The sequence below is a fragment of the Pyrgilauda ruficollis genome, unplaced genomic scaffold, assembly GCF_017590135.1.
Source record: "Pyrgilauda ruficollis isolate IOZ18807 unplaced genomic scaffold, ASM1759013v1 scaffold34, whole genome shotgun sequence".
NCBI lineage: Eukaryota > Metazoa > Chordata > Aves > Passeriformes > Passeridae > Pyrgilauda > Pyrgilauda ruficollis.
In genome coordinates this window covers 2186916-2201957 of record NW_024524822.1, presented here as the reverse complement: position 1 = coordinate 2201957, position 15042 = coordinate 2186916, and the positions used below count along the sequence as shown (strand labels likewise).

Below are 15042 nucleotides of genomic sequence, written 5' to 3'. Positions count from 1 at the left end.
CCCCCTACCAAGCCCACCCTGGGCATCCCTGGCAGCGCTGTCCAAAGGCTCCTGGAGCTCTGGCAGCCTCGGGGCCGTGTCCATTCCCTGGGGAGCCTGGGCAGTGCCAGCACCCTCTGGGGGAAGAACCTTGCCCTGATCTCAGCCTGAGCTGCCCTGGCCCAGCCCCAGCCGTGCCCTGGCTCCTGTCCCTGTCCCCGAGCAGAGATGGGAGCTGCCCCTCGGGAGGAGCTGCAGCCCCGGGGAGCTCTGGCCTCACTCTGCTCAGCTGAACAATCCCAGAGCCCTCAGTCCCTCCTTGTGTGGCCCCTTCTGACCCTTCACCACCTCAGTATCCCAAGATGAAGATGAGATGGGACCACCAGGAGACACCTGCTCATCTCTGTCACCTCTTGTGACCAGGACACCTCCTCTGGCATGGCCTGAATGCTTTGGTGTTTCAGCACAGCATCTGGGTTCTCACCACCACATTCAAAGCGACCACAAACCCAGCCAGGGTTTGAAGGTTGCAAAGGGACAACTTTTTCTTTTTCTCCTAAAAACCTCAAGCCAAGCTCTGCTTTTCACTGGCTGCCAGGTGAGTTCTGGATTTAACCTCGTGGAGGCTCAGCTCCCATTTTTTGTTAATGAAACTTTTCTAGCAAAACCAGAAAAGGCATTTTCCTCCTCCCAGCCTTTTCTGACACCTCCATTCCCCACGCCTCAGGCTGAGCTGTGCAGCTGGAGGGAGCAGAGCCCACAGGGGAGGCAAACACAGCTTCCTTACGCATTTTCTGGGCTCCCCTGGCAGTGGAAAAAAGCAGCTTCTGCGTGTTCTGGTGCTGATTGGGACTGTCTGGCTCTGTCACCATGCACAGACCCCGGGGAGGTGACGTCCAGCCATGCTCATGTGGCACAGTGGGAGCTGTCAGAAGGGTTTTGTGTCGCTGGGCTCTGCTGGGGAATCACTTCTTTACCGAGGCTGTTGCTGCCTGATGCTGCTAAAAGGAAAAAATTCACTAAGAGCCCTCATGAGAGCACCCAGGCAGATGTGAAAAACCTCATTTAGTCCCAAAATCAGAGCTGATCACCAAAATTAAATATCTATGCCCTGCTGCCAAGTTCTGGACTTATTTGCCAGCAGCTGAGTCGCCCATTTGCACCACAGCAGGAGAAGAAGTGATAAAAATCACAGTTCTAAATGTAAATAATAGCAGAAGGCCCTGCTTAGAGCACCCCAAATCCCACACTCAAGGGGGACAGGCTCCTCCTGAGACAGTGCCCCCTCCAAGCTGGCACAAGGATGAACAGCCCCATCACAGTGGGCACTCACCACTTTCATTAGTTCAAAACAATGAAAAAATAAAATATTCTCACTCATCAGCAGCTTTCCTTGGTTTGAGAAGGAATAAGGAATGTGCAGAGCCTCTGACTGCCCAGCCCTACTGCCCTGTCCAAGGATTTCCTGTGGGAAGCCACAGGAAAAGCTCTGCAGAGCTCTCACAGGCAGCAGAGATGGAGCTGCCTGGGATGGGCATCCCTGGGTGTCCTGCACATCCTCTGGGGTGGGTGGGAGCCTTGCTCTGCCACACTCCAGGTTTTAGCTCTGCTAAGCCCAACTGGGCTACAAATCTCTTCAAAGCCAGACTCAGGGAAAGCGCAGGGATTTTCTGTGCCTGGCTGAGCTCCCTGAATGCCGCCACAAAGACCTCTGTTCTTAGGGAATATTCCTCACTCCATAGTGAAAGTCCTGGGGTGGGGACCAGCCTCTGTCCTGTGCTTTGGGCAGCACTGAGGTGATAATCAGCCTTAATGATTAATTGGAAAAGTGTCTTTGTGCTGAAACTTCCAGTTTACCTAAAACCCGAGAGCAGAGGGAGGAGCACAAGCACGCCCTGCTCCACCCTGTGCTGCACTGCCACGGGGCAGGAACCAGCAGGGTTGGGACACGAAGCCTCAGTGTCCCTGCAGTGACTCCCCAAAGCAAAACACCAAGAAAATCATCAGGCAGCTGCCATGGCCACAGCCTGTGCCTGCTGCCTGTGCTGAGCCCATCCCAGCTGGCTCAAAATTATAATAATTCAGAGGGAGAAGGTTTCTATTTTCCATTTCAAGAGAGGCTCCTGCCTTCCTTTCAGGACCTGTCTTTTCAAACCAAGACACCAGCCAAGAAGGAAAGAAAATCCCCTCAATCAGCTGGAGGTGGGGAGGAGGAAAGCTGGGATTCAGGGCTGATCCTCAGCCCAGCTCTGACACGAGCTGTGCCACTGCAGGAAGGGTTTTGCACTTGTGTTTCAGTTCCACCAAGAACATAAATCAGCTGTTAAATGATCTCTGAGCTGTTCCCACTGCCCATCACTCAGGGCTAAGTGAGAGGTGCTGCCAGGGAACTGCACCCCTGAGAACCTGCAGGAACCAGGCAGTGCACACATCAACCCAGCTCAGATCCCTGGGTAAATCAGGCACTGACATTCCAAGCTGGAACTTGCCCAGCACCTGGAAATGAGCTGCATCCTTAACGCTGACACAAGTCACGGAGGCGAGTGCCAAAATCTCCAGCACAAAGCCACCCGCTGGCTCTGGGCACCAACAGCTCCAGAGCAGGAGATGCAGAGGCAATGCCTGCACAGCCATTCCTCTTTCCATGGGGAAAACACTAAAAAAAAAATTTTTAAATGGCAAATCAGGATATTTACGAAGTGCAGTAAAAACCCAATCAGGAAAACGCAGCGCCTGTGAGCTCAATTCCCTCTTCAGAGCAGTGAGGAGCATCCCAAGCCCTGTCATCCCAAAAACACCACCCAGGAGCCAGAGCCAGGGCACAGGGGCTGCTGGGGGAATGGGGGCACAGCACCTGAGCACATGGGCCCCGTGGGGACAGTGCTGGGACTTCCAGAGCCAGAGCAGCAGCAGGAAGTGGCAGCTGCTTGTCCAGCTGGATTTATCCAGCCCTGGCTCTCTCTTAAGCCCACACAGCCACTGAGCTCAGGATTTGTGGCAGCTCCTCCTCTCCTGGTGCTCCCTGGGCACGGGGACAGCCTGGGAGCTGATTTGTGGCACCCCTTAAAGCAAAGCAGGGCTTCAGCCCAGCTGCCTGCCCAGGAGGAGATGCAGCAACAGGAGGGGTTTAGAGGCGATGCAAAAACATCAGCGGGGCAAAAATGAATTCCTCTGCTTCTCCCCTCATTTGGGGCAGTGAATTCTGCACAAATCAGGCAGGCACAGCCCAGCTACAGCATGAGCAGGGCAGGACTTGTCTAACTGAACAAAAAGAGGATTTGTGATAACAAATATTTACTTCACACAAAAAAAATCCATAAAAAACCATAAAATTCCACAAAAGAACGTAAAGCCAACTGCTTATCTGAACCCTGCTGGCTGCTTAAAATGCTCCTAAAGCCATTAAGGAAATTGCCCTGTAAATCACCCCTGACTTGCCAACATCCCACAAACACTGCTGGTAATTCATTGCTTTACTCCCCATCCCTATTTTCAGGAATATTTGGAACTCTTTGAAGGCTCTGCTCCATCCCCAGATCCTCCAGGCTGGAAATGTTGTAGATACACCTGCTTGTACCAGCTCCACTGGTTTTCCTTGGGTTAAAACACCAACAAACAACTCCTGCCTGTGGCTGGAAAGAAAACCCTCAATTCCTGGAGAATCAAATAAAATTCATATTAATGAATCAATGACTAATATTGGTATAAATAAAACCTGCAAGCACTGTGTGGTTTGTTCAAAGAAAGGGAAGTGTATTTTTAGTCAGATTCTAATCTTAGGGTGCTCCTTAATGATTCAAGATTTTGTTCCCATAACCTTTAAAATCACTGCTACACTTCATGGAAATCCTTAACATTTTGCTGCAGTAAATAATGAATGAAAGCAGCCTATGGAAAGATAATAATTCAGTGTTAAAAATAACCACACATTACACACTGGCAGTGAAATGCTGTTTCAGATAAAAGGTTTTGTTGTTAAAATACAACAAAACCTTTCCACTCAAATCCTCTTTTCTGTTCATGAACTCAGGGTTTATAAACTCCACGTTTCCATTTTCCACTTGGAAAACATGATGGGATATTTCACTTTGGGGCTGGTGTGCACAAAGCCCAATGCTTTATCTCTCTGGAGGTTTTTGGGGAAATGCTCCTTAATACTCACTGAGAAAAAGAAAAAGCACATTCAGCTCATCCATCTCTGCACCTTTCTGCCTCTCAAAACTCCCAGCAGCCAGGAAATACATTGGAAGAAATGATCCAAAAGATGACTGAATCTAATTTCTTCCCCTAATTTTCACTGTCCCAACCCCGTGAGCCATCAGACCTGGGCACAGACAGGTCACACCTACTTGAGGCGGTCACAAAAGCTCAACCTTGGTCACAGCAGTTAAATTCCAGGGTCTCTGTTCTGGTGGGGATTTAACAACAAACTCCAATGAAAAATGCCTCAAAATGTGGCCAGATCCTCCTTCCAAAAGGATTTTGGTACCTGCACTTTGATTTCAGCCTTTTATAAAAGGCAACTCTGCCTCTGGAAATTTGGAAAGCTCATCCATCTCTGCACCTTTCTGCCTCTCAAAACTCCCAGCAGCCAGGAAATACATTGGAAGAAATGATCCAAAAGATGACTGAATCTAATTTCTTCCCCTAATTTTCACTGTCCCAACCCCGTGAGCCATCAGACCTGGGCACAGACAGGTCACACCTACTTGAGGCGGTCACAAAAGCTCAACCTTGGTCACAGCAGTTAAATTCCAGGGTCTCTGTTCTGGTGGGGATTTAACAACAAACTCCAATGAAAAATGCCTCAAAATGTGGCCAGATCCTCCTTCCAAAAGGATTTTGGTACCTGCACTTTGATTTCAGCCTTTTATAAAAGGCAACTCTGCCTCTGGAAATTTGGAAAAGAGGACAAAACCTTTATTTTTTTTTTAAAGGCTAGTTGGGAAAACATTGACTGGGAGCAGTTTGGGGTAACTTCTGTGGGGGAAAATTGGAATTTTGGGTCAAAGGCAGCTGCCAGCACCTCCCTTTCTCCATCCTGTCCCCCCTGTCAGGGTGGGAGGCACCCAAAGTGCAGCTGAGCCTTCTCTGCACCTTTCTGCCTATGAAACTCCCAGCAGCCAGGAAATACATTGTAAGAAATTATCCAAAAGATGACTAAATCTGATTTCTTCCCCTAATTTTCACTGTCCCAACCCCGTGAGCCATCAGACCTGGGCACAGACAGGTCACACCTACTTTGGGCAGTCACAACAGCTCAGTCTTGGTCACAGAAGTTAAACTCACATAAACCATCAACATATTTTAAATCCCAACTTGTCCAAGATCCACCAGTGCACAAGGAGCCCCCAAAACACCCAGGGGAATATCAGGGAGGAAAAGCTGCTGGAAAAGCTGCTGGAAAAGCTCCTTGGCTTCACAGTACCTCGGTGCCTGCTGTGAGGCCAGGACAAACCCCCAGGCTGGAACTGCACTTACTTGAGTCTCCAAAAGCATTAAAGAAGAAAGACAAGGTCACACAGTTAAAGGATAACCCAAAGGACACTCGTGGGGGTGGGACAGGAGCTGATGAGGAGTTTTTGGGGTTAGTCAGCAGCAGTAATGATGTTTTTACCAACCTGTTGGTGTCAAAGCACACCCTGACCCACAGCACAGCCAGCAGGATTGGATTGGGAGGAAGCAGATGGAGTGAGAGAGAATTTTCCACTGTGTTTGCTCAACTCCAGCTCCAGAGGAGTTGCCAAGAGCCTCATTAGGACAAAATCTGTCGCTTTAAGCTCCAGCTCAAGAAGGTCAGAGAGCAAAGATATAATCAGCTTTTCAAGAGTTTTCCAATTTTGTCTCAGTTGGACCCCCTTTCCAGAACTCTTTTGAAGTCCTCCTCCAGTTTTCCCTCCAAGAGAGCTCTCCTGGTTCTCCCACAGAACCCAGAGTGCAAACACTGGTGGAACATCAAAGCCAACAGCCCAGCACAGAATAAACACAGAGAACAGAAAGAAATACAAGTGAGAACAAGACAAACCATCAAACGAGGGGGACAGAAGAGAGGAAAATAGTTCAGGAGAAATGATGGAAAGGAATTAAGGGAGAAAAATGGAGGAAGGAAGGTGGAGGGGGAAGTCACAGTCAATGTATGGAACACAAGAGTTGCTCACAAATCACAAACATCAAATGACAATGACACCTTCCAGTCCTTTCCCTGGATGTTGGTCTGGAGGCTTTCCACAATGACGGGAATGATTTTTTGGGGAAAAAGAACACAGGGAGAGTGAAGGCACAGGAGAAGGGGAAGGCTGATAGAGCTCTAAATGAGAAATCCACGTAGTGAATATCGTAACAGAGAGCAACTCACGGTGAATTTACGCTGGAGACTGACGAGCTGCGAGATACAGTACCTCGAGTTTGCTTTACAAAACTGCACATGCAAAAAAACAAAACAAACAAAGAAAACAAAAAGTGAGAAAAGAAAAAGCCAAAAAACAAACAAAAAAAAAAACCAACCAAAACCAAAACAAAACAAAAAAAATCAAACCAAACCAAACGAGCTGAGAAACCATAAAAGACATCAGGAGGAGACTCGTACAGGCCGTGTCCTGTCAGATGCAGACAGGGAGGAGACTGGGCAAGCTCCAGGATTGTGGAAGCCATGGACACACCACCCTCTGGAGAACGGGGACACAACCAAAGAGTCCAAAAGGGAGCCAAAAGGAAAAGGTGACCAAGAGGCACGCGGTGACGGCGGGGCTCCGCGGCTCCCTGGTACTCACACCGCCAAAGTCCTGCAGGAGCCACCTCTGCGACCCCGGGGGCTCTGGCTGCAGCCACGGGGGGATTGTCCTGCAGATCCTCGTTTCCAAGAGGAGCAGGATGCTAATTCCTGCTCTTGGCACCAGGAGGAAGCTTTAGCATGGAGCAAGGGTTGGAGAGAAGCCCCCAGGCTCCAAAATCCACCTGAGCTCCAGCAGCTGGTGCCACACAACTTCTCCTCAGTCCCTGCCTCAGATGGGCTCTTTGGAGGCACCTACCTCTCTCCTCGGACAGGGATTGGGATGGGCCTGGCTCAGACTGCCCAGAATTGGGTCACTGGGCCTAAAAACCTCAGCTCTGCTGCAGCTTCAGTGGGGCAGGGCCCAGGGGTGAAAGGAGCTTCCTGCAGCTCAAGGAATTTTGTAGGTTCTCCTCCATCTCCTCCACACCACTTATGTGGGGGGTTCCAAGTATGGAAATCACTGAATCACACAGAAAAGGCAGGGAATCCACAGAAAAACCAAGATTCTAAATATCCTGATTGATTCTGGCTTAAGGCATTAGTTTTTTTCCTAGCTCTAATGATCATTTTTATCAATCTACAGGGTTCCAAAAACCCTCCCCAAGACTGAAAATAAAATCCCTTCACCTCCTGATTTGCCTTTTCAGTTGTAGCATTTTTCCTTCTCCTTTCACGAGTGTTTAAATCTGTTAACAATCAATTCTAGCCAACAAGAAGGCCCAGTTAAAAATCTAATGTTCTTTGGGTATCATAGAAGTAGAATTTTAAATATACATTTATTAAAATTAATGGATTGTTCTAAACAGAAACGTTGGCTCAGATACTCAATATAACACAAAATCCAGAGGTTCAGAAACCTGGAGTGAATATAAGAAAAATTATGGAAGGCATCATAAAAGTTTTGCTTGAAGCAAATAATCTGCTGAGCAGCCAGGTGAAGTATTTTACCTAAACCCCAGGATTTCTGTATTTGTTTGGTGCCAAATGAAACAGGAGCAGAGGCAGAGTGGGGGTGGCATGTCCTGCATGCTGGCCAAGGAAATTATTTCCAGATTGTTCAAGCTGGCGACCTTTTTACTCTTTGGCAACAAAATCCTGCAGGGAACAAGCCCCTGAGTGCAGGGCATAACCAAGAAATTCCTTTGGGAGAACTTGGGATGGAGGAGAATGCTGCCCTGATTCACCTGGGAGTCAGCACCGTGCAGTACGTGTGGAGATTTTGGGTTTAATTGTTGAAAATTGTTGAAAGCAGAGGAACATCCCTCAGTGGGAGGCTGGGATGAACCTCTGTGTGTCTCCCTGCCTCTTTTGGTGCTGGGCAGGTTGAAGGCCACGCTCTGTCCTTGTCACCTGTGCAGGGAATGTGACACAAGTCCTGCAGCCCTCCAGGCTCACTGCTCAGCTCCCGTAGCTGGATCTGCCTTTTTCAAACCATAAATTTGCCTGGAACTGCCGTGTGTGAAACCACAGAGCCAGCCCAGCCTCCTTTTCCAGGACAAAACAACAGCAGGAGTTGATTTTCACCAGATGCTACTTACCAGGAAGGAGGGACAGAGCCCAGAGAGTGGCTGTGGGTGACAGCGACAGGGAGGACAGAGAGGAAAACCCACAGGAGAAATCAGAACCTCACACACTGACACACTCCAGGGGAGGAGGAGAGGGAAGTAATCACAACCAGCAAGAGGAAAAGAACACCTCTTCTAATCTACACCCCCCAGCAGAGCACAGGGCACGGGCTGGGTGTTCAGGCAGCTTCTTGCTGGGTCCTGTTGGGTCCCCACAGCCCAACAGAGACGTGGAAATCAGCCATGGTACTCCCGAGACAGAAGGAAAACATGGAACCTCCGAGATGGAAAACCTGGAGAAACAGAGCAGTTCCCCCCTCCCTGCATCCCCAGACCTGTACAAAAGGGCCAGAGGGGTCAGGGTGAAGTGACAGAGGTGCCACCTCTGGGGCTTTTCTGCCTTGCTCACACTGGTAGGCATTGTCCCCCTGTGGGACTGCAATTGCAGCACCTATTCTGTGAACAACCCCAGAGGGACCAGCAGAAACCAGTCCTGGAGACAGCAGGAGATCCTTGGAGGCTGGAAAGGTGTCCTGGGAAGCACAGATAACTCTGAAACAGCAGTGGGCAATGTGACAAACTGTGCTTAGGTCTGGTGTCCACATCCAGGAGCTGTCTCTTCCACTGCCCACCACCTTTCATCCACCACCCAGGTTCTCCTCCCACCCACAACTCACACCTCACACTCATGATTAAATGATTCCCTTGGATCTGGCTACAACTCTAATCCATTACCTCATGGAATTAATAAAACCCCAAACTTCATAAATCACAGAGTGCAACAAGTTCCTCCAAGTGTGGCTGACTACCTGGCAGGCTCCTACAAATTTAAGGGTGCTGAAAAATTGCTATTTTAAGGCTTTCCCCAAGAAAAGCTGAGGGGAGGGCACTGGGGAATGCTGTGGGTGGCAGGTGAGCCCCAGGTCGTGCCCTGCCTGGGGCAGGGTGTGCTCGTGGCAGCCCCTTTTGTACGGACCATTGGTGCAGCTCTGGCTGGGACAGGAAGGGCAGAGGAGGAACCCAAACACAGGGAGTTCAGGTATCAGGCCAGGCAAAAGCAGGAAAAAACCCCAAGTTTGCCTTGGGGTCTTTGTGTGACCCACAGGGATGAGCCTGAGGGCTCTTCCTTCCATTGGCAGCGGCACCAAAAAGTGCTTTGGACATCCAGTGCCTTGGAATTGTCCCCTTGTCCCTGGTCTGGCTGCCAAGGAAGCTGCACCAATGGTTTGCCCTAAAGACCCCTGGCTCTGTGAAGTCCCTCAGGTGCAGAAGCTAAGCAGGGCAAACGACACAGAGGGGCTGAAGAAACCCAGAACTCACCTCCAGAAACAACAAAGCAAGGAAAATGCTAAACGAAAAACAAACAAAAAACAAAAAAAAAAATCACAAAAAAATAAGAGTGAAACAATGGGCTCGAATCAAACCCATCTCCTGTGTTCAGCCAAACATTGCAAAGTGACAGAACCAACGCACCACCCTCGCTTTTCATCCTAAATAAATCCTTCAGGCTAGAGTTCACCAGGTGAAAAAGGAACTGTGGCCAGACAAATCTGCCCAGGTCCCTGTGGTGGAGCAGAGAAATGCTGGGGGCTGGATGAAGCAGCAGCTCCACACCAGCCTCGCTTTTCATCCAGAGAAACCACAAAATAAATCCTGCAGGACAGAGTTCACCAGGTGAAAAACCAACTGTGGCCAGACGAATCTGCTCAGGTGAATCCCTCTGGTGGAGGAAGAAATTTCTGGAGCTCCAAAGCAATGCAGGATGTTGGGAGGCAGATGATGAACGATCCCTCCCCAGCAGTGCAATGATGAGCCTGTTATTAAAGGAGATCCCTGGTGTCCATCAATCACAAAGCAATTCCCAGCTCCCCCAGCATCCAGTTCCAGGAGGGAAGGTGAAGGTGCCTCTTCAGAGCCTGGATAACACTGGATAACAACTGCTCCCTTATGCTGAGGAAATGATGTTCAGTAACCAGCACAATAAATGGAGCTCAGAGCAGAGGAGGGGGACAAGAGGACAATTCCAAGGCACTGGATGTGCAAATTTGATGGAGCTTGGTTAGGAGGGGAGGCTGGGGCAGTGATTAAATGATTCCCTTGGATCTGGCTGCAACTGTAATCCATTACCTCATGGAATTTAAAAAAACCCAAACCTCGTAAGTCACAGACTGCAAAAAATGCCTCTTCAGGTACAGGTCACCCTGAATTTGCACGGGAAAAATGCCAGAGTTAGAGGATCCAACACCGTGGGGAGGGCTGTAAGGAGGTTTGGGGAAGCCACAGCCAGTGCTGGGAGCAGGACTGGCAAGGGCAGGGAGAAAACAGCACCTGAGACAGCACAACCAACGTGACTTTTCACCAGACTCAGCCCAGGGACAGCTTTGTCACCTCTGTGGGGACACTGGGAACATGAACATCGTGATCAAGAAAATCCAAGTCATGGTGTTCTCTGCCACCACCTGTTGGGACTGATGCAGGCAGGGAAAATATCAATGTTTTCAGAACATCCATCCATGCCATCGATGCCTGCTGTTATAGAAATCCATTTTCACAGGTTGGGAAAATAATATTAAACTACAAAACTAAAACAAAAAAAAATCCTTAGGGGAAAGTACAAACAGAAATTGATTGGGTAGAGCCACCTTTGCAGGAGCTCAATCCCAGTTTTCCCAGGCCTTGCTCACTGAGTCCTACAGGGATTGGATTCTCAGTTCTTTATACCCGAGTTTTGGGTTCTGGTGATATTTCCATTTCTCAAAAATCCCATTTTTAAGAACACCCAGCACTTTTGGCATGTCCAGCTCTGGATCTGATCTGCCAGGACTTGCCATGGTCACAACATCTGCTCCACCCTCAGAGCACCGTGGGGAATAAGAGCAGGAAAAATGAAGTGTTGGGGTGGATTTGGGTGCCAAAAGGTTCCTAAATCAGCCCTACTGTTCTGGAGAGGGGCATCCAAGGGATGGTGGCTGCAAACCACCCCCTGTCCAAGATTAAGGGGCTGCAAACCACCTCCCTGTACAATATTTAGGGGCTGCAAGCCACCCCCTGCAAGATTTAGGGGTTGCAAACCACCCCCTGTCCAAGACTTAGGGGCTGCCAAGCCCCTCTCGAGCTCCCTGAGGATGGACATTCCATCCCTGTATGGGTTCTTCACTTGAGAGCTGGATTTGATCCTTGTGGGTCTCTCCCAGCTCAGAATATTCTGGGATTTATGTATAAAACAAATTGCTTTGAGATGGATTCATTAAATCTCACGGGTCACAAGCCACCAATCCACCCAACCCCCTCTTCCCATCTCCCAAAATCTGACTTCTCCCTTGCCTGCTCCTCCAGGGCCTCATCCCTTTGAGCATCAACCTCTTGACCTAAATGCTGCTTTTTGTCCCCAAAGCAAAGCTCTGTGAGTGGCCGTGGGAGGCTCAGCCTGGCCCTGCAGCAGGGTAAGGAGATGTCACAGGCTGTCACAGGGTCAGGAGATGTGGAAACCATCCTTGCCACTGTGCTCCTGTGAATTTTCACACAGTTGGAGCAGGGCAGACTCAATTTGAGGCAAAATAAGCAAAAATCCACAAATTTTGTCCTCACTTTGGACTGTTGTCACAAAAATCTCCTTGTGCTTCTGAAAACCTGGTGAAAAATGATGGGAAAAGATGATTTTAAGCAATTTCAACCTTAGGTCCATGGAAATGAGTTGGTATTTTTTTCTGCTGGTTTCTAAGAAATCCTCCCATGCAAAACACTTTGATTAAAACAGAAGCAAATAAGCACCATCATCATCTTGCATTTTCAAATACCAGAACCAAGAAATTCATCAAAGAGCAGGAGCAATTATCCTCATTTGACTTCTTTTCAAGGCTGGCCAGAAAATAATTGTAAGGAAAAAATGGTATTTAAAACTATCAAACAGCCAGAGCATAAATAGGAACTGATTACAGCAGTAATGACAAAATAAAATGGTAAGAAGAATAAAATAGGCAAATTAATAATATTCTTTTCCTTCACATATAACAAACTGGCTCCACTTGGCCTTTTGTCTTTGCTAAAGTGGATTAAACTCCCAGTAAAAAGAGATTTCCACTGAAGGAATCCGGCTGCAGCTCATGTTTTTTCCAATAAATTGGGCAGGAAATTTCTTTTTTTTTATGCTTGAGCTTCTCCAGCCCTTGGAGGTCTCCCCTGTAAAAGGGGTCTGGAAAACATCAGCAGCTCCCAGTAAAATGCAGGACCAAACTTTTTGGTGTTGATGCTGAAATTCCAGAAGAGTTCAAGGAACCTTTTCAGCAAATCCTTGTGAGAAATCCCAGAAGAGAGTCATGGAATGGTTTGGGTTGGAAGGACCTTAAATCCCATTCCAACCCCTGCAGGGACACCCTCACCACCCCAGGCTGCTCCAAGTCCATCCAACACTTGGATATCTCCAGGGATGTCCCAAACACAGGAACCTGGACTAATATTTCCACCTACACCTCATTTCTGCACCTCAAGGACCCAGGAAAAGCTGGGCCCAAGGCAAAGCTTTCCAAGGGTTTTGGTATCCCAGAGCCTGTGCTTGTCCTCATCCAGGCACCTGGGAATCCCAAATGGATGTTCCTACCTCCAGAGCATTGTATTCCACCAAGCTCTTTCAAACAGCAAGGAAAGGGAATTCAAGCACATTTTTCAGCTATTTAAGAGGATGCCTTTGCACTTGAATTCTCAAGATTATTAAAAAATATTGATTTCTATGCACACACAGAAATAACGCATTAAAAATCCAAAGTGGGATGTTAACACTTCACCTGGTGAAATCTGTCCTGGGCCAGCTTAAAAAAAAAAAAAACAAAAAATCCTCCTAAAACACAATTATTCAAAGATGAGGCCTTACAAAGAGCACCAAACTGAAAGAAATCCCTCATTAAACTCCTAATTAAGTGCTCAGCACTGAAGTATTTGGCCAGAGGTGGTGCAGGAGGGCTCCCAGACCACGGGATGCTCCAGCTGGACAGACAGACAGACAGACAGTGACACTGCAGATGGGAATGCTGTCCCAAGGAATCAAAGGTGCTTACGCAGCTATGGAGATGTTGGCTGCTGACATGGGGCTCACTTCGGCCACCTCCTTGGCCTTCTGCAGGGCCAGCTTCTGGTTGGTGGCTTCCTCCATCTCCTCCTCGTCCTGGGGCACAAAAGCAAGAGAAATCAGGGAATAAATCATGGAGTAACAACAAGCAAAGCTCCCCTGGGCCTGGGGCATGGGGAGGACACAGGAATTTTAATTTAGGGAAGATTTTCTTGCAAGGAGCCCCAGGTTTGGTGCAGGTTGAGGTGAGAATGGCAAGGCTTGGTCAAGAGGGTTTTTTACCCTCACAAACTTTGTGGACTCTGCTGGGTCTCCTCTCAGCACACAGCACTGGGAAGGAGACTCTGAGGGAGCAGGAATGGGACAGTTCCAGGTGGAATTCCCCATTTATCCCAGAGCTGTGTGTGTAACGACGCTCTAAAGCCAATGTCCTGCTGGAACTCCAGCGTGGGCTCCCTAAATCCTCCTTGATGTCCTGCCAAGGGGACTTTACTGAAATAATAATAAAAACCCATGGATTTGGGATGGTCCTGCTCTCATCAGTTATTCAGATCCACCTCAGATCCCTGAGGACTCAGAAAACGAAAAAAGAGCCACATTCAATGTAGTTTGTGGAGCAAAGCAGGGTTCTGTTCCTGCTTCCTGCATATCCCTGGATCATGAGGATTTTTAACCTCTGAAGATTGTAACTGGGATTTCTCTCTTCCTACCCAACATGAAAAGCACCACTAAAACTCAAAATTAAGGATCTTAATTTTAAAAAAATTACAAAAAATTAATTTCAAAAATTCAAAATTTAAGGATCTTAAACATTGAGGTGACAGCAAAACCCAAAGAAATAGCCTGGTTCCCCTTCAATGGTCACCAAGGGCAACTTTGCTGGAATCTTCTAACCAAAATAAAGTCATATCATGGCAGGGGAAGCACAGAGCTCTGGTAGCAAGACCAGCATCTCATACATCCAGGGAAAACCACACTGAGAGCAGTCACAGGCTCTTCTGCCAAACTTCATGGAATGGCACAGGTCTGCTCTGCTCTCCCAGGGTGGTGCTGCAAGGAGGCATGATTAAAATAATGAGAGCAGACAGATCTCCAGCTTTGGAATAGGAAATTATAGAGATTTATCCACCCTGAATTCCATCTGCATAAACAGCTCCTCGCTCTGCCTTTGGTGCTATTTGCTTCAACTGAACTCATTTGGAAACGGTTTTCTTTTTCTCCTTCAGAAGGGGAAAAAAAATGGAAATTTGATTTTAAAAATGGTTACCATATAAATTTCTTTTTTTTTTTGTTTTTTCCCTTTGCAAATATTTGCAAGTCTATAACCAGGCGTGAATAAAAGACCTGCTGAGCAATTATACAAAGTCAATATGTCTCAGCTGCCAAATTCCAGTAAATTTATCAAAGCTTTGGGAGCTCATTGCAAACCAAGGGTGTTTGGTTTAATACTGGCCCCCAGCTGAGCCCCAGCTACCTGTCCTTTCACCCTGCTGGGGTGGGAAAGCAACAAAGCACCCATGGATTGGGATAAATTCAGTTTATTTGGGAAAGAAAAAGAGAAAGGAATGAATTCCACATTTCCCACCCTGGGTTTTGCCATCCCCAGCACAGCAGAGCTCCCTCCGTGGAGCAGGACTGGGACAGACAGATGTTGTCACCCTGTC

General features: G+C 48.1%; 1 protein-coding gene across 1 annotated transcript in view; it reads right to left on the bottom strand.

Annotated features, from left to right (window-relative positions):
• The window catches only part of CACNA1B (calcium voltage-gated channel subunit alpha1 B), a 281498-nt gene that overhangs the window by 76861 nt on the left and 189595 nt on the right, over nt 1-15042 (bottom strand). Inside the window, exon 18 of the mRNA XM_041475194.1 lies at nt 13368-13474. Coding sequence (XP_041331128.1) covers nt 13368-13474 — 107 coding nt within the window. The remainder of the gene's footprint in view (nt 1-13367; nt 13475-15042) is intronic.